Source organism: Marmota flaviventris, chromosome 2 (genome assembly GCF_047511675.1).
Source record: "Marmota flaviventris isolate mMarFla1 chromosome 2, mMarFla1.hap1, whole genome shotgun sequence".
Lineage (NCBI taxonomy): Eukaryota > Metazoa > Chordata > Mammalia > Rodentia > Sciuridae > Marmota > Marmota flaviventris.
Genome location: NC_092499.1, coordinates 68,689,544 through 68,716,916, shown reverse-complemented (window position 1 = coordinate 68,716,916; position 27,373 = coordinate 68,689,544). Strand labels below are relative to the sequence as shown.

The window sequence follows — 27,373 nt, the reverse complement described above, 5'->3', positions numbered from 1 at the left end:
GGGGATTGAATCCACAGGTGCTCTACCACTGAGCTATATCCCTAGTCTCTTTTTATTTTATTTTATTATTATTATTATTAATTTTGAGACAGGGTCTTGCCTTGCCTAGGCTGGTCTCAATTTGTGATCCTCCTGCCTCAGCCTCTGGAGTATCAGGGAGTACAGGCATGCACCACTATACCCAATTCATGACTGGTTTTCTAGATATGATATGAAAAGATAGATAAATTGATGGGGCAGGAGAATTACAAGTTCAATGCTAGCCTGGGCAATTTACCAAGGCCTGTCTGAAAATAAATTTAAAAAAAAAAAGGACTGGGAATATAGCTCAGTGATAGAGTGCTTGCACAAATCCCTGGATTCAGTCCCCAGTACCACAAAAAGAATATAATACAAATAGCCATAAGTACATGAAAACATGCTTAATGACGTTAACCATCAAGGAAATGAAAATCAAAACCACAATGAAATGCCAGTTCACATCTGTTAGGATAACGATAACAAAGGCAACAGCAAGTGTTAGAAAAGATGGGAAGAAACTAACCCTGATAAACAGTTCACAGAGATGTCAAATGGTGCAGCTACATAGGCAAATAGCCTGATGGCTCCTTTAATGGTTAGGTAGATTGACATCTGCTCAGCAATTTCATCAGATTTAGATAATTCAAAAGAAATTAAAACAAAAAACTTGTAAATGAATATTCATAACTATGATTCATAACAGCCAAAGAGGAGAAATAACTGATTGTCTATCAATGTATGAATGTATATATAAAATGTGATATATCTATATAATGGAATATGCAGCTATAAGAAGGAGTGAAGTACCAGTGTATTTTACAGCATTGAGGGCCTTAAAAGCACTATGTTAAGTGACAAAAGTTGGTCATAAAAGACTACATATTGTATGATTCCACTTATATGAAATAATCCAGCATAGGCAAATCTGTAGAAGTGGAAAGTAGATTAGTGGCTGGGAAAAGTGACAGCCAATAGGCATGGGCTTTTGGTTTTGAAGTGACAGAAGATGTTCTTCATGATGGCACACACCTGCAATCCCAGAGAATCTGGAAGCTGAGGCAGGAGGATTGCAAGTCTGAAGCCAGCCTCAGCAACTTAGTGAGGGACCTTGTCTTAAAATAAAAAAAAGTGGGGATGTCACTCACAGGGAAACACCTTTGTGTTCAATCCCCAGTACCAAAGGAAAGAAAAATGTTCTAAAATTAGTTATGAAGATTGTGCTTTTAAAATAGGTGAATTGTGCGGTATGTCAATTGTATCTCAGTAAAGTATTGTTTTTAAAATACAGAGGGTATGAGTTGGAATCATCCATCCGTAAGATGTTCAGAGTCAACATAGCCTTGTGTTAAGAGCAAGGACTCTGGTCACAGTTTTAAAGAGATCCTCATAACATCATTGTCTGTCTGTATCCTTGGGGAGGTTGTTTCTCTAAGCCTTTGTTTCCTGATCTACAGAGTGGGCATGATAAGACCTAATCATTTCTTCTTACCTCAAAAGCAATGCCTATCAGTGCTCAATAAATGCTACTCTACGGCTGATCCCAGTTTTCACATTTTGAAAACATTTCTCCTTCTTCTTTCTGCTGTAGTGAGTTTTTCTTAATAAATTTCTTCTTTTCCTTCAAACCACACATACCATGTTTTCTCCATGAAGTTGCAGTATTAAAAGGGGCCCCTGGGAGGGTGCTAGAAGTTGCACCACCTCTCTATGTGGAAGCTGTGAGCACCTTGCGCAGCATGCACCTGGCCATCCTTGTAGAACGGTGCACCTGTGGCCTCTGCATCCACACAGTCAACCAACTACAGACTGAAAATATTTGGGGGACAAATTGTGTCTGTACTTAAGATGTACAGACTTTTCCCCCTGTTATTATTCCCTAGATAACCATTTACATTGTGTTAGGTATCATCTGTAATCAAGAAAGAGTGTAAATTGTATAGGAGGATGTGCAGAGCTTATGTGCAAATACTACATCCCTTTACATAAGGGATTTGAGCATCCTTAGATTTTGTTTTCTGATGGGATGTCCTGGAACCACTACCCCATGGATACCTTGGGCAACTTCCACCCATGCAGGTCCCAGTTTCTGAGAGAAAACTACCCTGGCAAGGATTTCCCCCCTCACCATACAACTCTTCTTTCTTTTTGCACTGAGGATCCTCAGGGCCCCAGCATACCAAGCATTTGCTCTGTCTCTCAGCTACACCCCCCCACTCCCTAGCATGATTTCAAGGTTATCAATATTGTAGTTTATATCAGTAGTTCATTTCTTTTTATGACTGAATATTTCATTGTATAGATAAGACACAGTTAATCTGTTCACCAGTTGATGAATGTTTGGGTTAGTTTCACTTTTTAGCTCTTAGGAATCACACTGCCATGAACATTTGTGCAAACATGTTTTTAGTACTCTTGAATCTATATCTACAAATACCATTATTAGGTCTAGTGGTAATTTGACTTTTTCTTTTTGGTGGCTCTGGGAAATTGAACTCAGGGCCTTGTACATGCTAGGCAAGTCCTGAGCTATGTTCCCAGCTCCCCACTCCCTTCTTTTTTTCTATTTTGAGACAGGGTCTTGCTAAATTGCCCAGGCTGGCTTCACACTTGTAATCCTCCTGCCTCAGCCACCCAAGTAGCTGGGGTTATAGGTGTGTGCCTCCACAGCCAGCTTCTGTTTGTCTTTTATGGGGAACCATGGAATGGTTTTTAACAGTGGCTACATCCTTTTACATCCACACCCACAGTGTGTGAGGATTCTTGCCACGTCCTCACCTGTTGTTACCTGACTTTTTGATCGTAGCCATCAAAGTAGATATAAATTGATATCTCCGTGTGGTTTTGATTGACATTTCCCTGATGACTGTGGAGTGGAGCATCTTTTCAAGTGCTTATGGACCATTGGTGTACCTTTTGGAGAAATGTCTTCTCAAGTCCTTCTTCTATTCTTCAGTTTGGTTATTGTCTTTTATCGTTGAATTGTATTCTTTTACTCACAGTCGTATCTAAAGTCATTTTGATTGGCAACAAAATGCTCAACCCCTTTCATCACTATCAAAACACACCAATGGATAAAATGGACCCACCGTTTGCCTTTTGTCCAACTTTGCTCTTTCCCATCCTTTGGCTAGGGCAGCATCCTCTCCAGCTTGTAACTGCTTTGCAATAATCAGACCCAAGTGCCAGGTATCATATTTGCAATGCTTTACGGTTATTAGAGCATTTTCACAGATCCTATTGGGGCGGGGGTTGTTTGTTTTTTATTTTATTAATCTCTGTTTTTGTGGATGAGGAAGACAACAGTAGGGTTAAATAATTTACCCAAGGCCAGAAGACTAATACAGTATACCTGAGCAGTGCACTCAGATTCCATTCCTTGCTCCCTGTCCTTTTCCAGGGCTCTCAAGAGACCATGTCTTGTCAAGGATTTTCTAAATGAGTTCTGTTTCCTTTTTTCATATAGGTCAGTGAGCTCAAAAGCTTCATGCAGTCGGTGCTACAGGAGTGGAAGTTGTATGATAAACTCTATGATGAAGTGAACATGCTGGCGATCCAATTTGGGTACTGCATGGAACACAGCAAGCCTGTGGTGTTGTCACTGGAGGCCTTGAGGTGCCAGGTGCAGAACCTTCAGGTAAATTAGCCAGAGTGTGGTGCAGTGCATTATTGGCAGGAAATTCCAAATGGAAGCAAGAACAATAAAGGATGCATGTGGGTTTATACCTCCACAGAGAAGCCCCAAACAGTGTGTTAATGCAATATCAAAAGTATACCTTGAGCCGGGCTTGGTGGCACACACCTGGAATCCCAGTGGCTTGGGAGGTGGAGGCAGGAGGATTAGTAATTCAAAGCCAGCTTCAGCAAAAGCCAGGTGCTAAGCAACTCAATGAGACCCTGACTCTAAATAAAATAAAAAATAGGACTGGGGATGTGGCTCGGTGGTCAAGTGCCCCCGAGTTCAATCCGTAGCACCCCCAAAAAATATATTAAATAAAAGTATACCTTGGGGGGCTGGGTTGTAGCTCAGTGGTAGAGTGCTTGCCTAGCATGTGTGAGGTACTGGGTTCAATCCTCAGCACCACATAAAAAAGAAATTAAAATAAAAAATAAAGGTATTGTGTCCATCTACAACTTAAAAAAAAAAAAGTATACCTTAAAGCCAGGCATGGGCATGGTGGCACATACCTGTAATCCCAGGGACTAGGGTGGCTGAGGCAAGAGGATTGTGACTTCAAGGCCAGCCTCAGCAACTTAGCAAAACTGTGTATCAAAAAAGAAAAAGGGCTGAGAATGTAGCTCAGTGGTAGAGGGCCTCTAGGAGCAATCCCCAGTATCAAAAACATAAAGTACACCTTTAAATTCTAAAGTGAGTCATGTGAGCAAAAGAGTAAAACTATCAAACCATATGTTGAATTTTCCTTCATTTTCCATGTCCATATTATTTTGCAATTTAAAAGTTTTACTGTGGGGCTAGAGGTGTACTTTAGAGGTATAGCAGTTGCCTATGACATGCAAGGTCCTGGGTTCCAACCCTAGCATTGCAAAAAAAAAAAAAAAAAAAAAAAGTTTTACTGTGTGACTGCTCTCATTGTGTAGCATTGAGAAGCAAGAACTGCTGTCTTCCGTGGGTGGGGAGGCCATCTGAAACTGACCCTCCTGCTCTGTTCTTAGTCTCTTCAAGATGAAGCTGAGATCAGCGAAGGGAGTTGGGAGAAACTCCGGGAGGTTATTCATAGACTCAAAGATTCCTGCCCCTCAGTTGCTGAAATAATTGAAGAGAAATGCCAAGACACTCATGCAAGGTACACTTTAAGATGCAATCAGCATGATAAACCTAAGGTCTTGTAAGGTCTTCCTGGTCCTCTGAGATGACTGGTTCCATCTTATTCTGGCCTCTGCTTTGAATGGTCTAGTTCATGTACAATTGGATGCCGTGAGGGCTGGCATGTGCCTCCTGTAGTAATTGGACATGAATCTAAAAATGCCCTAATTACAGCCCCAGGATAGCCACTTACAGAGAGCATGCACTGAATGTCAGGAGCCATCTCAGGAACATCAGAGGCAGTGGCAGAAACACACTAAGGGGTGGGCTGGATGGGTGGATTGCAGGAGTCCATCAAACATCACCATAAACATTGTAAGCTGGAAACAAAAAACATTGTATCTCTTGGGGAAGCCGTTTCTGGTGGAAAGGAAGGAATATTTGTGGCTGGAAGGAATTCTTTGAAGAATTGCTGCTTGTGGCATATGAAAGTCTATCTAAAAGTGTGTGGCCCTCATTAATTGCAAGACTTTGGTTTGGGGCATGATATATGAAAGCTAATGTGCTGGAGACAAGGACAAAGAGGTCAAGCCGCCTTGAGGGTCCTTCTCCACTCCTCCTCCACGCAGATGCAGCCACTCCAGTAAATCAGCTTTGAACAAGTACTGAACAAAGGAAATCAAACTCTATACCCTGCAGTGATGTCCTCAGGTCTTGATCCAGTCCATATTGGAAAAGGGAGTAAGCAGGAGCATAGAAATATATTCAGCTCCACATAGAGTTATCAGGGCCACCCTCAACATAAGGTAGTACGGTTGCTATTTAAAGAGTCCTGGTCACCACCGCATGTACAAGTTCAACTTGTACTATTTGCATACCATTTTGTACAGTTGTTTAAAATTACATTTTTCTGAGAATTCTATATCCAGTGAAAAGGTTCTTTGGGAACAAAGGGGAAATCAGCAAAGGGGGAATCATTCATTCTAAAATGAAGTAATTTTAAAAATTTTGACAATAAACTTATCCTAAAAAAAAAAAACAATGTCATGCTCTTCTTAAGAATTTATTGCCTAAAATAAAGAAGAAGAATCTGGATTTCCAGAAAGAGTTACTATTTCTTTATAGTGAATACAAACTAGTTGCTTATTTAGGTGAGGCAAAATAACTTCTTGTACTCTTAAAACATGATTTTTTTAAAAAGAAATTTTAACATCAGTGAATAACTCATCCTCAGGATTTTAGAACAGATTAATCAAAAAAATGACTTTGGATCATTGTTCAATGTGAAATGTATTAAAAATACATGCCTTTGTTCCATCCAGGGCAAAAAAAAAAAAAAAGATTTTTAGACAAGGCACTTAGGACAGGAAGGATGTTTTCTGGGAAGGAGGGCCATAATCTCTTTTCTAGTTCAGCTTCTTATAAAATGGCACATGAAGAGGCTTGGTTCATTTGCACAGAAATGGAAAAACAGTTCATTGACTACATCTTGTATTTGTAACAGTTCCATTTATATCATAAAAGTCTATTTTTTGCTGTTTCTAATTATTTCTTAAATAAACTGTCAAAAATAAAAAAAAATTACATTTTTCTTATTTTTTATTAATAATGTGAAAATATATTTTTAAAGTCACATAGGAAATAAACGCAAGATATAGACTGTATATGGAATAAAACAATTCCCATTTACTTTTATAAAAGTGATATTTTACTTATATAATTGGAAAATAAACTTACTTGACATAAACACATTTTAAGACTTGTTTAAAGAAACTCTCTGTGGATTGGAAGTATCTCCCACATGGAGAAGCTTCATCAGGTGTACAATTCAGTGCTTTCTCCCCCTTTGCCTAAGAGACATTCATAATATAGTGGATATTTCTTGCTAATCACCAATGTTGTCACTTTTGTTTAATACTATAGTCAAGTAAATATCCTGATTTGGATCTGTTTATATTGCGGTTTATTAAATGGTGATGCCATTCATTTTAAAAAGCATTTGGCAGTGTCTTATCCACCTACTGTTAACTTCATGGTTGAGTGTGTATATTATACTTTTGCTACAAGAAAAAGGATGGAATGAGGGTCCTGTTGTCACATTGCACTGACAGGTGGACCCAGGTAAACCAAGATCTTGCAGACCAGTTGCAGGAGGCCCAGACTCTGCTCCAGCTCTGGAAAGCTTATCGCAGTGCTCATGTGGAAGCCACGGCAAGGCTGGAGCAGCAGGAAGCCAAATTTCAACAGCTTGCAAACATCAACATGTCTGGAAACAACCTGGCAGAGATCCTGCCAGTGGGCCTGCAGGACATAAAGGTGGGTACAGAGCCCAATGGGAAACCAAAGCCAAGTCAGCCCAGCTGACAGGGCCAGTGAGGGACAGCCTCAACTTTGAAATAAGACAGACCTCAGAGATATCTGTCAGGACAAGTGCCCCGAGGCACCAGGTGCCCAAGCTGACAAGTTGTGTAGCCTGCAGTGAGGCGGAATGTGTGGGGTTGGGAGGAACAGAGCAGCTGGCAGCTCAGAGCAGAGGTTCCGGCAGCAGCCAGGAGGGACCTGGTAGCACCATGTTCTAAGTCAACACTTTGACTCTGGCAGTTAAATCTCTAAAGCAAAAACCTTATATAAAGTCTGAGATAAAAGCAAAAGTGTGGGCTGGGGTTGTCGCTCAGTGGTGAAGCGCTTGCTTCTCACTGGGTTTGATCTTAGCACCACAAAAAATAAAGGTATTGTGTCCATCTACAACTAAAAATATTTAAAAAAAAAAAAAAAAAAAGGAAAAGTGTCTCCCCAGAGTGGGGCCATTGAGGAATCTCTTGTTTTAGAAATAATCATGAACTTGGTGCCATGTTAGTATGACTTTTCTGTGGGAGTAGTGATTTTTAGAGGATTTTAAGAGCAGTACAGTCTCCTATGTGGTGTTTTTCATATTAGAGTTATGAAATGTCCTGAAAGTGAATAATTTTTAGTTTTAAACTTAGTGACCAGGTGTATTTTGGATCTTCTGATGTTCAAATCAAAACAAAGTAAATAGTTGAATTAAAGACATAGGAATGCAGCAGAGCCATATTTCTAATCTACTTCTACCTGATTGGTTGTTTTAAAACAAAACAAAAATCCTGAAATTTCAAACACAAAACATCACCAAATGTAGTCCTAAAATCAGCTTGATTGAGATTCTATAGCCTCTGCAAAGTGAGTCCACATTTATGTCAGGAAGTCTGAGGACAAGGGGTCCAGATCACAATGATTCTTGAAATGGTGTGCAATCTCTAAACACACGAGTCTACCCAGTTGGTCTGCAGCTTCCATAAACTAGATCTCTCAACTCTTTTGGATGGTGGTCAGTTTTAGCTGTGAACTGACAAATTTCAGAACAGTTCAGTGAGACACCTCATTTGAAGAGATCTTAGCTTTTTCAGCTACTTAAAAGGAACAGTAACTAAAAGGTAAGCCCACAAGTTCAAGGCAAAAGTTCTTCTAGATTTTTTTTGACGCTGATGGAGTGGCAGGGGCTAGGGACTGATGTGAAAGGAGGGAGAAGTATGATTCCTCTTTCTTCTCCAGGAGCTGAAGCAGGATGTGCAGAAGACAAAAGAAGTCTTTCTCCAAAATTCCATCCTCCTGGACCGATTCCCACAACCTGCAGAGTCCAACGCCTCGGGGCTCTTTTCTGGTCAGCTGTATTCCCTCCGGAGAGCTATTTATTTGGAAGAGATGCTGCTTGTGAAAGCAAATGAATTTGAGGTTCATCTTACTTTTCCATTCAAATTGTAGTCGTGGACATTGATGTGCTAATCTCAATCCCTCTTAAGAGTGCTTTTTGGACAGCACGTAAGGGAAGGAGCAGAATGACATCACCCCGTGTGATTCTGGCTTCAATCACATGGGCATGGGAAGATTTTAATGGAATGTGTTAGTTTAAAAATGTGATATTTTATTTAGATTTCCTAGAAGGGTAGTTGAGTCACAGAAGTAGCTGCTGGATGGCCAGTTGCTATATTCTTTATTCGCTTTCTGAAAAGCTTTTAATGTGTGAGCTATATAGAGGCCTTGGAGTGCCAGTCTCAAGTCTCAATAGCAACAAGAAGTAAAACTAGCAGGCCTAAGGGCTGGCTCTCCTCTGTGTGGTCCCCTCAACAGGTGAGCGTTCCCTCTGTGAAGGTCAGACGCACCGGGTGAAAATCTACGGTCTTCAGATTAGTCATCTATGAACTTTTCAGACAGTAATGAGATGCTGGGGGTGGAAAATAACTTGAACTGTTATCCTTCCCCAAGGCTATGCTAAACTCTGTGATATATGCTCATGGAAACTGTTTGTAATGAAAATCTCTCCTTCTAGTTTGTTCTCTCACAGTTTAAGGATTTTGAGGACCGGCTGGAATCTTTAAAAGGCCTCATTATACACGAGGAAGAGAATTTGGATAAACTTTACCAACAAGATAAAGAAGAAAATCCTGGCTTGTTCCTGGTATTGGCAATATTTGTCTTTCCTCAGGGCTTACACTCACCATAGGATGAAAAAAATAAGCTAATTACTGTTGCACTATAGAATCAGTTTCCACCCTAATTAACGCTTGAGCACAGTTATTTGCTAACCATTTATTCCTGCCCTATTTTTTCTAGGGTCTAGAAAAGTAGAACACATGGAGATCTATTTTAGTAATATGTCATAGTAACTTTTCCTAGATTTTCTGTTATCTTGTGGTTCTTATTAATTAACTTATGTGAACCAGAATCAGCTACTGTGATTATTTTTTCTGGTTGGTTGAAGATCAAGTGTAAAACATTCTATCTGAATGGTATGTTTTTTATCAGGAATGGTAACACATGCCTGTAACCCCAGAGTCTTTAGGAGGCTGAGGCAGTAGGATTGCAACTGTGATGCCAGCCTGGCCAACTTAGTGATACCCTGTCTCAAAGTTTAAAAAAGGGAACTGGAGGTGTAACTCAGTGGTAAGCACTTACCTAGCATGCATGAGACCATGGGTTCAATCCCCAATACTGCAAAGAAAGAAAAAATTGTGTATTTTTTTCCTTTTTAAAAATTACCTTAATAAATTTTGTACAGTTAGCATAAGTGAATGAAAGAATTTAGGAATTCTGGATCTTGCAACTCTTAAGGATTGATATTTATAACCTTAGATGAGGAGCAGCAAATGAGGTACCTTATCCAAATTCAAGTCAACCTGCTATTATTATAAAGTTTTATTTGAAGCCAGACATGCCCCTCCATTAACACATCTTCTATGAGACTTTTCATACTGTAAGGGTAGAGTTGAAGAGTTGCTATAGAGATCATATGGCCTACAAAAACCTAAAGCATTTATTTATTTACTTATTTATGGTTTTTGTTTGTTGAGATGGGGTCTTCCTATGTTGCTCAGACTTAGAACTTGTAGCTTCAAGCAGTCTTCCTGCCCCAGGATGCCAAGCAGCTGGGACTCCCGGTGCTCAACACCATGTTCAGTTCAAGCATAAAATATGTATGATCTGGCCCTTTGCAGAAAATGTTCGCTGACCCTGACCTAAACTATTACAGCAGAGTTCTATGGTGATAATATGGATATTGTGAGACATGTTTGCTTAACATATTATTGACCTACTTACAGGCTGTACCTAGAATATCTTTTTACAGATAAAATGTTAATGAATTTGCTTTCTTGTGATTTTATATTCTATCAAAATATGGGGGCTGGGGATGTGGCTCAAGCGGTAGTGCGCTCGCCTGGCATGCGTGCGGCCCGGGTTCGATCCTCAGCACCACATACAAACAAAGATGTTGTGTCCACCAAATACTAAAAAATAAATATTAAAATTCTCTCTCTCTCTACCTCTATCTCACTCTCTCACTCTCTCTTTTAAAAAAAAATATGGGAATAATATTTTCTTAAAGTATGGTTTAAGTTATCATGCTTTGCTGGGGGTATATTTTGTTTGAGCCTATTTTCAGTCTTGCTCAGACAAAAAATTGATTTCCCTTCCTACTTCCTGGGCTATTTCAATGTCTAGCTAATTAACTGTGGGCAAGTCATTTACCTGTTCAGGCCTCAGTTTTCCCTCGTCTTTAAGATAAGGAGGCCATTTAATCATCTAAGTATTCTTATTGGCATCCAAAAATCTAGTCTTTATTTTTTCATAGAATCATGTGCTAGCATTGATAGCCCAGTCTCCTGACATTGAACGTCTGAATGAAGACAGCCTCATGCTCCCACTCAGTGACATGCCCCTGAAGACATTACAGAATATGAACCGGCAATGGATTCGCGCCACTGCCACAGCACTGGACCGCTGCAGGTCAGAACATCCCATCTGTGCCATTGTTCCAATTCGGGTAAAATGAACAGCTCAAGTTTGGGAAAGTCGTCATCACGTGGTACTGTTTTGTTTGTTTTTAAACCTTTGTAGCGAGCTGCAGGAAAGTGGGTTAAATGAAAATTTTCTTCATTGTTGTGAAAAGTGGGTCCAACTTTTGGAAAAGATAGAAGAGATGCTCAAAGCGAATATTGCCAACAGCCTCCCTGCTCTCCTGGAACAGCAGAAAGCTTATGAGGTAAACCTGTGCTCTCTGGAGCAGGAGTCTGGGAAAGATAGTTCCAAATACAATAAGTACCTATCACTCTCTAACTACAGAGTGTACATCTTTAAGCAAATTCAGTAATTAACTGATCATTTGTAAACTTCTCACACATTTCATATGTTTTAACATTTTGTTACAATGTTTTATAAGTGACAGCACTCCTAGATTTCCTGCAGTGCATGGAAGCTTCTAGCATAACTTTGCTTCTACAGAATGCAAATATACCCATCAAATAATATACCGAGAGCATATTAAATTACTTCAGCTCATTTTTGCATTTTCACTAATTCTCTATAGGAGTGAAGTACCCTGTGCAGTAATAATTGCAACATTTAGTAGTTCACAGAAGTATTCCCCCTTGCTATACTGATGTATATTCAAAAATCCTCCTGGTGGCAAATCCTGCAAAGTGTGCCTGATTATTTCACTGTTACTTTTTAACATAACTGATTTTAGTCTATATTGTTACTAAGATCATCCAATGGAGCCTGGCAGGATGGCGCTCACACACCTGAAATCCCAGCAACTTGGGAGGCTGACACAAGAGGATCACAACTTTAAGGCCAGCCTCAGCAACTTAGCGAGACCCTGTCTCAAAATAAAAATTGAAAAAGGCTGGGGGTTGTGCCTCAGTGGTAAAGCACCCTTAGATTAAAACCCAGTACAAAAAAAAAAAATCCAATGGAAATGAGCATTTAGGCATAATTATGATTAGACCTATTTGCTCTAAGGAAATGTTGGGGTGATAGTTGAGCATTTCCAGTTGAACTCAAATAACTTGAAAACAAATCATTTCTATATCCCCTGCCATCATAGATTTTAATAAGAAATTTGTAGCAGGAAGCTATGTTGTAGTTGTAAAAGAAGGGCTCTCCACATTCATAAAAACGAATTCTAGCTGAGAATTTTATGTTTTGACCCATGCAGATGTTAGAAGCTGAAGTTTCTATAAACCAGACAATTGCTGATTCTTATGTCACCCAGTCCCTACAACTCCTGGACACAACAGAAATAGAGAAGAGGTAAGCCCTCTAGGACTTACAGAAATAATGCAGTTGATTGAGACAGACCTCTGACATGCAGATCTATCTTTCTTCCTTTCTCTCTCTCTCTCTCTCTCTCTCTCTCTCTCTCTCTCTCTCTCTCTTTTCTTTTTTGTGCACTGACCAAGTCAGAGTAATTAGTTTTCCATCTCCTCACCCTTTCTTTATAATTAGAACCCCCAAACACCTCTCTTCCAGTTCTTCTTAAAATATGAAGAAGGTTGTGACTCATAGTCACCCACTTTGCTACAGAAAACTAGAACTTACTTCTTTTAACTGCCAGCACATTATTCTGCCCGTGTCCATGCCCTGAAGCCAGGTTAGCTGATAGATCACTATGAGTCCAATCTTCTGGCAGTACATTAGGACAGGGTCTTGCTGTGTGGCCATAAAAACACCGGTGGCTCTTTTCCCTATGGTAGATGGATGGGGTCAGTAGCACAGAAGCTTTTGAAAATACCCATTCCCCGGGTATAGTAAATTTTAATCCAGAATGGTTCTTTGTAATATGTTTCATCACCCTCATGATGGTTTGTTATTTCAAAATAAGTTTTTAAATGCTTCTGTTCCTAATAAGAAACCATATCATAGTTGTTAAAGAAGGGACTTCTCTCCAGGCTGACCGCCTGGGGTTAGGGCCAGTGCTGGTCTAGCTGAGCAGAGCCCCCATGGCCAGTCTGCTGACCATAACTGAACTCTTCCTGTAGCTGGCTCACGTGGCAGGCTCTTTATTCTTAAAATTTAAGAACAATTTCCAGTAATCAGTAACACCACAAGGTACCTGCCTGTTCATTTGTTTCCTTTCGATGCCAACTCCAAGATTTCTAGGCAGCATGTGGCATAATATATGTTAACACTGCTCAGTTTGTTTAAGGAAATAGTTGTGTATGCTGGCAAAACACCAATTATATGCAAATTATCTTCTGCTAAACACTTTTTGCCAGCCACACATTGCCTCTTCCAAAGCTTCCCCTTAGGTTTAAGTGGAATGGGTCTCAAATTTTAACAAGTTGTTTGATGCAAATTGTACATACAAATAGCAAATCTGAGTTTCTATGACTCACTGACAGTTATTCTTTCTTGTGTGATCATGTCAAGAATCTCTAACCATCTATTTTTCCCAGACCAGAATTTGTTTTGGAATTCTCAAATCTGACGGACCACTGGCAGAGTGCTGCCCAAGGCATTCGGCAGAGGAAGAGTGACATTGACCAGCTGGTGAGGCAGTGGCTATACTTCACCTCCTCCATGGAGGACTTGTTCCGCTTCCTCACCAACACTAGCCACATGCTGTCCGCAGTAAAGGATCAGGATTGCTACAGCCTCTACCAAATCAGAAGTCTGATCCATGAGCTAAAGGTAATGCATGCAGCAGCAGTGTGAGAAGCATGAGGTAGTCAGCATTTGCTAAATGTTCATTCACCTAAAGTTTTGTATTTTCTCCAATGTCACAGTCCAAGTGTGCTCTGCTCGATGGGAAGCCAGCTGGATGTAGTCACCACAGTCTACCGCCTGGTCTAGCCTTATAGGATTAGACTCCAATATACCTGTTCATCTAGAATAGCAAGGCTCATCCAGGGGCAGTGGTACATACCTATAGTCCCAGCGATTTGGGAGGCTGAAGTAGGAGGACCTCAAGTTTAAAGCCAGCCTTACCAACTTTGCAAGGACCTAAGCAACTTAATTGGACTCTTCCTCAAATTAAGAAATAAAAATGGCTGAGAATGTGCTTTAGAGGTAGAGCACCCTTGGGTTTAATCTTCAGCACCAAAAAACAGTAATAATAACCATAGAAATAGAAGGCTTTCTTGGGCCATGGGATGAAGCTGGAAGCAAAGATGAGTGGATAGTGCCTGACACAGTGGCACACACCTGTTATCTGAGCAACTAGGGAGGCTGAGGCAGGAGTATTGCAAGTTCAAGGCCAGCCTAGACAACTTAGTGAGATCCTATCTCAAAATAGAAAATAAAAAGGGCCAGGGATATAGCTCAGTGGTAGAGTGCCCCTGGTTCCATCCCTAGTACAGGGGTAGGTGTGGGAGATGGGTTAGAGCCAAACTCAGAAGTTACACATGTCCCATCTGCCATATTCTATTAATCAAGGCCATTAGACACACCCACACAGGTTCAAGAGGAGGGGACAAAGGAACCACCATGTGATGAACAGTGGCAAGGTTCCAAAAGAACTTGTGGGACTGAGAGTATTGTGATTATTTTATGAGAAAAAAACAGTTTGCCATACCAGTTGGAAGCTGTTCCTGTAGTCTTGGAGAGTTGTTATGATAGCTAAGACAAGAGCCATCTGAGTGGAGATTTTTTTTTTTAAGGGCTATTTTTGTAGATAGAGTTTACAAAATTCACTAACAGTTTGAATGTGGCAAGTAAAGAAAAATGCAGTCCAGGATGACTCTGGTTTGGGGCTGGAGACCAAGCCAGGGAAGAGGAAGACCAGGTGGCTGAGTGGCTGGAAGATGCAGGGGGACTGGGTGTGTTCCTGGAGTCAGTTTCTCTTATTTCCTCTGCTCCTTTGGGTTCGAATGATCTCAAGTCTTCCCAGAAACACCTTTGTACGTAAATCAGTGCTCATTGTTGTTTATCAGATTCTGTCTTGGAAATGTCTACTTTATGTCCTAGATGAGAAATTTGAAGATGATGGAAGTCACATTTGGAAAGATAAAAGCTATCGAAATTTTTCCCATGAAAGCAAATTCTTTCAGAACCATGAATCAATTAAAAATTTTTACTTCATTTTTGTATTTATAAATAGCTAATTTACATCTTCACTAAAGAAAAGCCTTTGTGATGTTCAGGTAGAATTGTTTTAAAGTGTCCTTTTAGTGCATTAATATACATGTATATTAATATACATGTTTGTATAATAATTTGAAGGGTTTTTTTTAACCTCTTTTATTCTGTCCTCTTTTACATTTGTTCAGGATGATATGCCCATTCTACTCTTCTGGATTGCCATGGTGATAAATAGTACAAATGATAATTTCAGGTCTAATACTAAATCATTTTCTTAATACACTTAGATCCATTTACCTTTATAAGCTTTTATTCTATGAAGCATATATTTTAAACTTCCCTTTCCATCATTACACTAAGAATGTTATCTCTTACTAAACCTTGAAAATTATTTTAAGAACTTCTTCCTTGGTAGTGTGCTGTCTACTCAAAGTAAAACATTAGCTTTGGAAGTGACTAAGAGCCCATGTATACATGTGTAAAGTGCTCGTGCATGCTGCCCGTTCTGACCAGATTTGTTTGGTCTATGTCTAATTTAACATTTAAGAAAAGCTTTCAAGTCAAGCACCACGATGCACACCTATAATCCCAGGTACCCAGAAAGCTGAGACAGGAAAATTGCAAGTTCAAGACCAGCCTCAACAACTTAGTAAGGACCTAAGCAACTTAGTAAGACCCTATCTGAAAATTAAAAAAATAAAAAGGGCTGGGAATGTACTCAGTGGTAAAGTGCCTCTGGGTTCAATCTCTGGTACCAGCAAGAGGAGTGGGGAGTGACAGAGGAAGGGAGAGCAGGAGAGAGGAGGAGGAGAAGGAAGGAAGAAAAGAAGTGCTTTGAAGGAAATCTAGACAAACACATACCATCACATTTGTATCACATCAGTGATTGAAATCAATATTTTTTTTTCTTTTTAGAATAAGGAAATCCATTTTCAGAGATGGCAAACCACCTATGCACTAACCTTGGAAGCTGGGGAGAAATTACTGAACACACCTAACCTGGAAGCAAAAGAGTCCATGAACAAGAGAATCAGACAGCTTCAGAACAACTGGAAGGACACGGAGCTCCATCTAGCACAGATGATTAAGCATCTCCAAAGCATCATAGAGGTAAACCACCATTTATTCATACATTCATGGTGTTCAAGTACTCTATATATGATTTTTATTTGCCGTGTGAAGATGGGAGCGACTCTAGGAAATCTAATATTGTGAGTTTTCCAATGGAACTCAAATTCTACTCACCTGTGAGTTATACTAGTTACTTCATAATAGTAAAATAATAATATAACACCGAAAAAGCTCAGTGACAAGTATATAATTAGTTAAGGCTCTAGTAAGATATTTACATTTTTGAAGTATGAAACAATCATTTTTGGTAGAAATTTAACACACAAAGCTAACATTCCATACAATGGTCTATCCTGGGGTAAAATATATGAAATAAACACAAAAACTGTACTTTTTTTTTTTTTTTTTTGAGTCCTGAGGATTGAACTCGGGCATTCAACTACTGAGCCACATCCCCAGCCTTTTTTTTTTTTGGTAGTTGTTGCTTTTTTATTTTTAGTTGTAGATCAACATAATTATTTTATTTATTTATTTATGTGGTGCTGAGGATTGAACCCAGTGCCTCACACATGCTAAGAAAGCACTCTACCACTGAGCCACAATGCCAGCCCCTAGCCCTGATTTGTATTTTACTTACAGACAGGGTTTCACCAAGTTGCTTAGTGCCTTGCTTTTCCTGGGGCTGGCTTTGAACTCATGATCCTCCTGCCTCAGCCTCCCAAACCGCTGGGATTATAGGCATGTACCACCACACCTGGCTAACACTACATTTTTCTGATATGATCAGAGAATACTCTTTTCCACATAAGTGAATTTTCCAGATACCAGATAATTTATGACTGTACACTTAAGAATTGAAATGTTCCAGCCAGGCACCGTGGCACATGCCGATAATCCCAAATGGCACAGGAGGCTGAGGCAGGAGGATTGCAAAGTCAGCCTCAGCAATTTAGCAAGGCCCTAAGCCACTTAGCTAGACTCTGTCTCTAAATAAAATATAAAAGGGGCTGGTATGTGATTCAATGGTTAAGTGCCTCTGGGTTCATTACCTGGTACAAAAAAAAAAAAGAATTGAAATGTTCCCCACCAACCCTTTTCTCTAAGTTGTCCAGGCTGACCCCAATTTGTGTTCATCCTGCCTCAGCCTCTCAAATAACTGCAATTATAGGCATATGCCACCACTCCCTGTTCCAAAATATTTTATTTTGAATCTTTAGTAGGAAAATTGTTGTTTTGCCAAAATACCATGGTATTCTAAAGGACTTGAGCTGATTTGAACCTATGACCCAAAATTTAGATGCTCTTTAAGTTCTGATATAATTTTTATGATTTTTCTTTCTCTTTTCTGAATAGTAAGCTATTTTTTTTATTATTCCCATCTCTGAGTTTCCCTACTCCATATGGCCCACTCTCCTCTAATCAGTTGTGTGCATTGATACTAGATAACCAAGCTGGTCAGGGGCACCTTTTCAAATTAAGTATAACTGTGCTGAGTTTGGGCTGAATTTTATGTGGTTATGTGGATTTTATGTGAAATTCATGAGCTAGCAATCTCTGGTTGACCATCTGCTTTATTTGTAAAGCATGATGGTAAGGGAAAATAAAGGTTTGGTGGGAGCAGCTGGGACTCACAGTTCTGCTTCTCTCTTTGCTTTCTTCCTAGTTGAGTACCAGGAAGTAGATGCTGCTAGACAAATGGCCTCCCCTTAGGTGGGAGGGTTCCCTAGATTTGGGTCACCCTGAGTATGTTTAGGTAGCAGTTGTACTGAGAAACGGAATGGTGTTTCATTGTATGTTTGTCTACTTTTACTAACCTAAGAAATAGAAACTTAAACTAAAGAGCCCAGTATAAATACCCTGAACTTGAAAATGCAAGTTTCTATTTGCTCAGTAATGTGAGATCTAAGGAAAAGAGATGGTCAGTACTAGGCTAGGCTTTTAACCCCCTCTCCGTGGGTCAGTCGGTATTCTCTGAGTCTCATTTTAAGTGTGTTAATATTTACCCTGTGTCCTAAGGTCATAACTCCCATGAGTTGCTGAAGTTTGAAAAGCTTTGTAAAACTGCAAAGCACTGTAGAGAAAGTGGCAATCAGGGAAGTAATGAGAACAGAAAAGGGAAGTTGAATGTAAAGGGGTTGCTACAACCAGGCATTGGAAGAAGCAGAGAGCCAGCAGAGGGGTGACATTAGAAAAGAAGACGAGGAAAGGGCTGAGTTTTGTTTTTTTTTTTTTTTGCTTGGTGGTGCCATCAACAGCATATGCCTAAGACTGGATGCTAAAAGTTCATCCTTACAGTAGCTTTTTAGATCTAGACTTCTCCAAAACTCAAAAGGAAGGTTAGGTAGATGACAAAGACAAGCAGGGAGGAAGAGAGATTTCAATCCAAATGAGCCACTGGTAAAACTACAAAGGCCATGTCAAGTCATATTGATGTCCCCTCTGCTCCTTTATATCAGTCTACTCAAGACAAGGAACCAGGCTGCAATGTGATTTATAAAAAAAACACACAAGAACCAGGCATGGTGGTGCACACCTACAATCCCAGCGGCTTGGGAGGCTGAGCCAGGAGGATTGCGAGTTCAAAGCCAGCTTCAGCCACCTAGCGAGGCCCTAAGCAAATCAGCAAGACCCTGTCTCTAAATAAAATTTTAAAAAGGGCTGGGGATGTGGCTCAGTGGTTAAAGACCTCTGGGTTCAATCCCTGGTACCAAAACATACATACACACACACACACACACACACACACACACACACACACACACACAAAGAAAGACTATGTGGATTAAATGAGCTATTTTATTTGTACAATTGTTTCTTAAGAACCAAGTACTTATCCAATTTAATTACTGTTTTTAAATAGACCTGGGACCAGTGTGAAAAGAAAATCAAGGAGCTGAAAAGCAGGCTGCAAGTTTTAAAAGCACAAAGTAAAGATCCTCTTCCAGAACTTCATGAGGACCTCCACAGAGAAAGAGAGCTGACTAAGGTACTGAAGTCTAACAGTGGTTGGGATAATCATTTAGCTGTTCTCAGAGCTCCTGGGGTGTTTGCTTGACTTTATTTCTATGTTGAAACTAAGTTTCACATTCAGTCAAAGAAGATTTTCCCTATCTTCTAACATCACATTCTGGGCTCTGAAGGTATTAAAATTGGTGATTTTTGCAATCGTCATATGAAGACAAGGAAAATCTATTCTTGGGATCTTAGGGATTTTCTCTTCCAGATCCTCTTTCTGTTGTTGCTCCTCTGTAATATAAGATGTGGCCCCTGGGATTACTTTAAAAGCTATTCCCTTATCAAATGTCCTTGTCTTTGAAATTAGTACAACTGAAGAATTCATTTTTAAAACCAGTATGTTGAGTTTTTTACTCAAGTATAAAATTTTCCTAAAATTCTTCTAAACCAAGTTGTGCTACTATGCCTAATTGACCACACTGGCAAATATCCACATTCCTGGATATTTTAAGTCTTTGCAGAAGGCAAGGCACAAGCATAGGAATTTGGACCATAAAATTCCCAAGTCAGGAACTTCCTGCATCTCTCTCTCCCCTGCCCCCCACCCTTTGATGCTAGGGATTGAACCCAGGGCCTTGTGCATGCAAGGCAAGTGCTCTACCAACTGAGCTATATCCCCAGCCCCTGCATCTCTTTCTTCTCTGCAGGTTTGGTGTTTAAAAAACATGGAGTGCCTACCAGAATCAGTGCCTTTTAATGTTTTAAGCTGAAAAAAATAGGCATTAATGGGTTGCCATTTTTGTTTTTGGTACTGGGGATTGAACCCAGGGGCACTTAACCACTAGGTCACATCTCCCGCCCTTTTCATTTTTTATTTTGAGACAGTCTTGCTAAGTTGCTGAGGCTGACCTCAAACTCTCAATCCTCCTGCCTCAGCCTCCAGAGTTGCTGGGATTACAGGTGTGCACCACCACTTCTGGCATGAGCTGTTTATTACTTGAAACTGTGCCAGAAATAAGGATCCTCCTTCCATATGACTATTACTCAGCTAAAAATTAAAACATTACCAATACAGTTTAAGCTCCCATGTACTTTCCTGCCTCAAAGGTATCCATCCCAATCCTAATTTTGGCATTTGTCATTCTTATTCATTCCTCTATCATTTTAATACATAGTTGTCCTTCTCAATGAAATACAGAAGTACGGCTCTCTGGGTTTCAATAAGTGTCACCATAGTATATAACATAAATACAGTTTTTTTTCCCTTATGATTTTTTTTAAGTCACCAGTATGATAACTATAGCTCCCTCCTTCTCCCTACTGTATAGTATGAATTTGTGTTTTCCTTCTCCAATCATTAGGGATTGTCAGATTTTTATTTTTAACTTTTGATAGTCTGATAGGTGTGAGATTGCATCTCTTTATAGTTTATTAGCCCATTTTATTTTTTACATTGAGACACTATGTTGTTTAGGGTCTTGCTGAATTGCTGAGGCTGACCTCAAACTTTCAATCCTCCTGTCTCAGCCTCCCAAAATGCTGGGATGACAGGCATGCACCACCATGCCTGACCTATTTATATTTTTACTCATTTTTGTGTTGGGTTATTTATCCTCATCTTATTGATTTGAACAAGCTGCTTTTTTATTCTTTTTTTTTTTTGGGGGGGGGGGTGATATCAGGGATTGAACTCAAAAGCACTCAACCACTGAGCCACATCCCCAGCCCTATTTTGCATTTTATTTATAGACAGGGTCTCACTGAGTTGCTTAGCACCTTGCTTTTGCTGAGGCTGGCTTTGAACTTGTGATTCTTTCCTCTCAGCCTCCCAAGCTGCTGGGATTATAGGCGTGCGCCCCAGCACCCAGCTGCTTTTTTTATTCTTAATACACTACTCCTCTGTTGAGTACGTGCATTATAAATGTCTTCTTCTGTCAAGGAGCTTGGTTTTCTACTTTTTCTTGTGTCATTGGCTGAACAAAAGATTTTGTGTTATTTTAACTGTAGATGAATTTATTAATATTTTCCTATGTGATTTATGTTCTTTTCTCCTTTGGGAAATCTCTATACTTATATCATAAAATATATTTCCTTCTGAAAGTTTTCAAATTTTGCTTTATACATTCACCTCTTTATTTGTTGAAGACTTGATTTGGGCATATGTTTTAAGTGAGGATTTATTTTTTCATATATCTGTATTATCCTGGCACCTGTTTATTGAATGGTCCAGTGTTAAAAATCAAATTTACTACATATATGTGTGATTTGTTTTCCACTTCTCTACTATGTTTTATGGTCTATTTCTTTGTATTTAATATCAATCTATCTTGATTGCTGTGTTTTATAATTAAAAAAAAATCTTCATTTTAGGTGAGACGTATACCCACACCTGTTCTTCCCCATTCATATGAATGGATGTCTGTGGGCCTTTGATCTTTCATAGCTTTTTTTGTGTGTGTGAGGTGGATACAGAGTGCTGGGGATCAAATCTAGGGCCCTCAAGCATGCTAAACAAGTACTTCACTACCACTTAGCTATACCCATACCCGCAGCCCTGTCATATGACTTTCAGAAGCAGCTTGTCAAACTGAAAATTTTTGATAAGGGTTTCAATGGAATTGCAATGAGTAAATAGATTAATTTGTAGCAAATAATATCATTTTGCCATTGAGCATTCCTGTTTATGAATATGGCATATTTGTCCCCTTTTTTGCTCATATTTAATGATTTTTCAATAATGTTTTTTAATTTTCTTTATGCAGTATTGTATACCTTTTGCTAGATATATTTCTTGGTATTTTTAAAGCTATTAAATACTGCCTTTCTCTATTTTCTGATTTTTTTTTCCTTTTTGAGGTATTGGGGATTGAACCCAGGGCTTCGCATATGATAGGCAAATGCTCTACCACCAAGTTACATTCCCAGTCCCTCCATGATCATTGATGGAGTGCAGAAATATAATCTTTGTATATTTACCTAATGTTCAACCACCTTATTAAATTTTCTTGTTAATTCCAATAATTAGCCCACATAGTCTTTTGATTCTCTCTAAAGATAATCATTATCTATGAATAATGACAATTTTTTTTTTGTTTCTTTTAATTCTTCTTTTTTTTTTTTTTTTTTTTTTGTACTGGGGATTGGACTTGGGGGCACTTGACCATTGAGCCACATCCCCAGCCCTATTTCATATTTCATTTAGAGACAGGGTCTCACTGAGTTGCTTGGCATCTCACCATTGCTGAGGCTGGCTTTGAACTTGTGATCTTCCTGCCTCGGCCTCCCAAGCTGGTGGGATTACAGGCATGTGCCACCATGCCCAGCTGTTTCTTCTAATTCTCATATTGTGTTTCTACTTCCTTTCCTAGCCAGTGGCTCTGGAATAATATTGAAGAGAAGCACTGATAGCTGGCTCCTTTGTGTCAGTCCTGATGTTTTAAAAAAAAAAAAATTTTTTTTTTTTTTTTGAAATGAGGATTGAACCCAGGGGTGCTCCACCACTGAGCAACATCCCCATCCCTTTTTTTAACATATTATTTAGAGACAGGGTCTTGCTTATTTGCTAAGTGCCTCGATAAGTTGCTGAGGCTGCCTTTGAACTCGCAATCCTCCTGCCTCAGACTCCTTCCTGAGCCACTGGGATTACATGTGGGTGCCACCATGCTCACCAAAAGAAAACAATTCTAATCTTTCACCATTAAGTATATTTGCTGTTCACCCATACTTCTATAAAGTGTATATATATATATATATATACCTAATTTTCAAAGTTTTTGCCATCTTTACATTAGGTTTAGACCCAAAATGAGAGAACAAATTAGTAACAAATGAAAGAACTCAGAATCACTTTCTTAGTTGATACACAGGAAATTGATTCCATAAAGTCTAGAAACCTGTGCAGAATGGAAAATGAAAACCCTTTTTCCTAAGTACCACACTGCTCATCTTCCAGCAGAATCTTTTCAGTGTCCCTACCTTCAGCATCCTATTTATCAAAGGAAAGAATCAGGCAGAGGCAAAAAGTATTGAATTCATTCAACCCCTGACCATATTTCAAAAAGGTTCCAAATAACCTGAAGCCTGTCTAGGACAGTGTGTGCCATCCCTGACTGTCTCATGGGAGATACATTAGCTACTTGACCACTCTGAGCTTTACTTTCTTCCTCATAAAATTGCATTCTCATTATAGCTACATTTGTTGATGTACAGAATAATTTATATGACCATATACTCATACACACACACACACACACACACACACACACACATACACACACAGTTCGAGCATCTCTGATCCAAATAGCCAAATATACCCCCAAATTGAAAACTTTGAGAGCCATGTTGATGTTTACCAGAGCATTTCAGATTAGGGATGGATATTCAACCAGTAAAGGCTGTGCAAATGTTCCAAAATCCAAATCACTCTAAAGTCTGAGATACTTCTTGGTCTCAAGCATTTTGAATAAGGGATACTCAACCTATGTAAGATTTCTTTATAAGTTTTTCATATAGTCTAATCATACTATTATGAAAATTGCTAGATATCTGTGTTTATAAAATTTTAGTCCTAGGAGTGATTTTAATTTTTAAATTATTTTTGAATATGTAATATAGTCACATGGTTTGAAATTCAGAATTTATGCTGGGCGTGGTGGCACACAACTATAATCCCAGCAACTCAGGAGGCAAGTTTAAGGCCAGCCTCAGCAATTTAGGAGACCCTGTTTGAAAGGAAAAAAGGCTGAGGATGTAGCTCAATAATATGTGCCCCTAGGTTCAATCCCTACCGGGGGAGGGGGAAAACTGAAAGAATCATTAGTTATCATTCCTACATATTAAACTTGCCCCCCAAATATATAAAACTCAACACCAAAAAGTATGTGGAGAAACAGATATAATCATCCATTTGAGGACACAATTTGGCAATACTTATTTAAAATCATAGAATTGTCCATATTCAAAAGTCCTATATCTTGGGCTGGGAGTATAGCTCAGTGGTAGAGCCCTTCCTTAGTGTGAAAGAGGCTCTGGGCTCAATTCCCAGCACTATCCAAAGTGTGTGGGTTGTGGGGGGGAGTCCAATCCTTTTTTTTTTTTTTTTTGGTACCAGAGTTTGATCCCAGGGGCACTTAACTACTAAGCCACATCCACAGCCCTTTTCTATGTTTTATTTAGAGACAGGTCTCTCTGAGTTGGTTAGGGCTTCCTTAAATTGCTGAGGATGGCTTTCAACTCCTGATCCTCCAGCCTTAGCCTCCTGAGCCGCTGGGTATACCTTTCAATTGTAGGTATCACAAGAATTGATTTAAACCTGGGTGGATAAAAAACACCTGCCTACTGTGCAGGCATCAGAGCTGGGCCTCTGAGCAGGGGACTGGACAGACTGAGCTTCCTAGCACCCGATTGGGAAACTCAGTGAAGCCCTTTAACTTGGTGAGTGGTGCACCTCAGTGAGTGAGTCGCACCTTTTATGTTGCGCAAGCCATTTGTGGTGTTCCACTGCAGAATCATGAGTCTAAAACATTTATTCTCTCTGATGAAGGTACCATTTCTTCATCTGCACACAGTCATTAAAAAGAATTCCCCAGGGCATTTTACTAAATGTAATTTTTATTGGCGAGTTACGAAGGCATGCCAGTGTAACTTCTAGAATTCTAAAAGTCAATCAGAATTAAGACAATTTTATGGTGGCCACCCTTCAGACTGATTTCTGGTGTAAATGACATAGGACCTTCTTTCAGACTCCTAGTGATAGGAATGGAGACCCTTAAAATGTGCCCTGCACAAGAAAAACCTAAAAGACTCTTGAATGGGCTTACTGTTTCCTTTGATCTTCTTTGTGATGAAAGTAATTTTCTTGATTCAAAATTCAGAGTTTTAATTTGAAAAACCCTTCATTTCCAGAGATAGTTACGGCCGAAGGTACAGCTCAGTGGTAGAGTGCTTGCCTAGCATGTGTGAGGCTTGGTTTTGATCCCCAGAACCACAAAAATAATAACATAGATATAAAATAAAAGGAAAATAGAGATATAAAGAGTAGAAGTTTCTATGGCCAGAGGAAGTTATCTAACTAATCTCTGTCAGTTATTAGCAAAGAATTCATGTTTTCTTCCATTTTATATTCATTTAGAAAGTTAGCCAGAAATAATTTCCTTTGAACAGAAATTGTCATTATTTGACAACAGTAAGCAGCAATCTAAAAGCAGGAAATCACCACTGTTACCTATCTGTAACAGTTTCCGAATTAAAAATGTGTGCAACATTGTTATTAGACTCCAATATACTGCTCTCTAAATAAGGATAAAGACGTGCATGACTTTAAAATAGGATGCATGATATAAAAATCTGAACTACCTGAGGAATTGAGAAGGAAGGCCGGAGAGAGCATTCCTTTGAGAGAAAGGTGGTGAAGGGCTGGCCAACCAGGACTGCGGAGCCCGCGGGGCTGTTTCTAATTCTGCCGGTCCCTCCCCTTCCCCGGCCTCCCCTCCCCCAGAGTCTAATCAAAGGATTAGCCTACAGGTTTGGAAACAACAGCAGCTTGAGTTGAAGGCTCCCCCCACCAACACACACACACACACACACACACACACACACACACCCTCTTGTGTTTAAATGCAGGAACTAGAGAAGTCTCTGACTAACTGGACTCAGAACTTGCAAGAACTTCACACCATGAAGGGCGACTTAACCCGGCACATTCTCTCGGAGGACGTGATGGTTTTGAAGGAGCAGATAGAGCATTTGCACAGACAATGGGAGGACCTCTGCCTCAGAGTAAGTCAGTCAACTGCAGGGTACGGCTGCTTGGGAGTTGATCGAAATGTCCTGAAGGCCAGACAAAGTAGAAAGGAGGTTAATTTTCATTGAGAGGCCCTTTTTCAGCGGGTCCCCTGGCCGGCTGCTGTTCCTTTAGAAGGCAGCAGCAGAGTTTAACAGATTTGACCCTTTTGTTTCAGCAGACTAAATGCTGCAAGTTTGCTCACTGTTTAAGAGTTTTGTTTTGTTTTTAATCACCTTAAGCAGGGAGAATTGCAGCCATGAGCAGATGTGCGGCCTCTGCTCTCTGCTTGGTGTCCCAGCACTTCTAATTTGGTGTATTAGAAGAGGTCTCTCTTACTGCAGTGTCCCTTCTGGGCCTAACAGGGGAGTCTCACCTAGTGTCTGCAGGCGTGGGAGTGTTCATTGGAGAACTCTGCATTCACAAGCAATCGCAGATTTATTTCAAGGAGTTAGTTTTTTTAAACTCTCTAAAAGAAGTGTAATCAAAAGCTTGGTCCCTGTCCCCAATGCCAATCAATACCAATTTAATGAGGACACGGTTTTGAGAAAAAGAAAAAAAGGTTTATTGCTTTGCTAGCAAAGAAGAAACACAGGGGACTCTTGTCCCAAAGGCTGTGACCCTCTCGATTTGGAGGGACAGGGTCCTTTTAAAGGAACTCTTCAAAGGTTACATTCCAGGTGTGCTCTGGTAGGGGGTCCCAGGGCGCCCTGTTGGCCTGTTAAGATTTACTTGTTAATTTGGGAGATATTCACTTCCCAGATCCACCGCTGGCATCTCCTTCCTCTAATAGGTGTATTCAAAGGAAATTAAGTAGAGGAAAGAAAGGAGAACACTGTCTCCCCAATATTGTTAGGGAGGGGGAGAGAGGAGAAGTGAGAAAAAAAAACATTAAAAAAAAATCTTAGAGTAATGAGGGCTATATTCAGAGGTGAAGGGGCCACTGTTACAGAAGTGGCCAACTGCTGTTCTGTCTCTCAGGGGGGCCCCCTTCTACTTATCAGGAAGAGGACTGTCGTTGGGGTAGTACAGTTTACCATTGTGACAGGAATGGGGTTAAAGTGTTCAAATAGACTTTAAAGATCTTTGTTTTAAGAACATGTAATTCTAAGGAAAAGAAAATCTTTAATCTCATTTTTTTGTGAATTAAATATCAAAAACTCCTTGATTTTAGTGTTTGATAATCACAATGTGCCCTAATTTCAAATGTTCTTGTAAGTTGTTTTTTTTTAATTTAGGTTTTCTGTAAAAGAATGTTTAGAATATGTGAAAAGTATTTGAAAAGTTAGACACAAAGACAGGGGTCCAGATGTTCTTAATTGTTACCATTATGAAGTCAATCGGGACACTGCTCAAAATGCCAAGAGTTTTAAAAGCTAAGATAAATAGATGCCCTGAGGAATGGAAAC

At 39.7% G+C, this 27,373-nt stretch overlaps 1 protein-coding gene across 10 annotated transcripts in view; it reads left to right on the top strand.

Annotated features, from left to right (window-relative positions):
* Nucleotides 1-27,373, top strand: part of Syne2 (spectrin repeat containing nuclear envelope protein 2) — a 332,720-nt gene that overhangs the window by 264,342 nt on the left and 41,005 nt on the right. For all 10 annotated transcript variants that reach the window (XM_071607983.1, XM_071607984.1, XM_071607982.1 and 7 more), the window contains 12 exons: nucleotides 3,485-3,655; nucleotides 4,693-4,823; nucleotides 6,895-7,099; nucleotides 8,354-8,533; nucleotides 9,129-9,257; nucleotides 10,929-11,083; nucleotides 11,195-11,339; nucleotides 12,294-12,388; nucleotides 13,534-13,768; nucleotides 16,073-16,267; nucleotides 19,089-19,214; nucleotides 25,805-25,960. In XM_071607983.1, coding sequence (XP_071464084.1) covers nucleotides 3,485-3,655; nucleotides 4,693-4,823; nucleotides 6,895-7,099; nucleotides 8,354-8,533; nucleotides 9,129-9,257; nucleotides 10,929-11,083; nucleotides 11,195-11,339; nucleotides 12,294-12,388; nucleotides 13,534-13,768; nucleotides 16,073-16,267; nucleotides 19,089-19,214; nucleotides 25,805-25,960 — 1,923 coding nt within the window. The remainder of the gene's footprint in view (nucleotides 1-3,484; nucleotides 3,656-4,692; nucleotides 4,824-6,894; nucleotides 7,100-8,353; nucleotides 8,534-9,128; nucleotides 9,258-10,928; nucleotides 11,084-11,194; nucleotides 11,340-12,293; nucleotides 12,389-13,533; nucleotides 13,769-16,072; nucleotides 16,268-19,088; nucleotides 19,215-25,804; nucleotides 25,961-27,373) is intronic.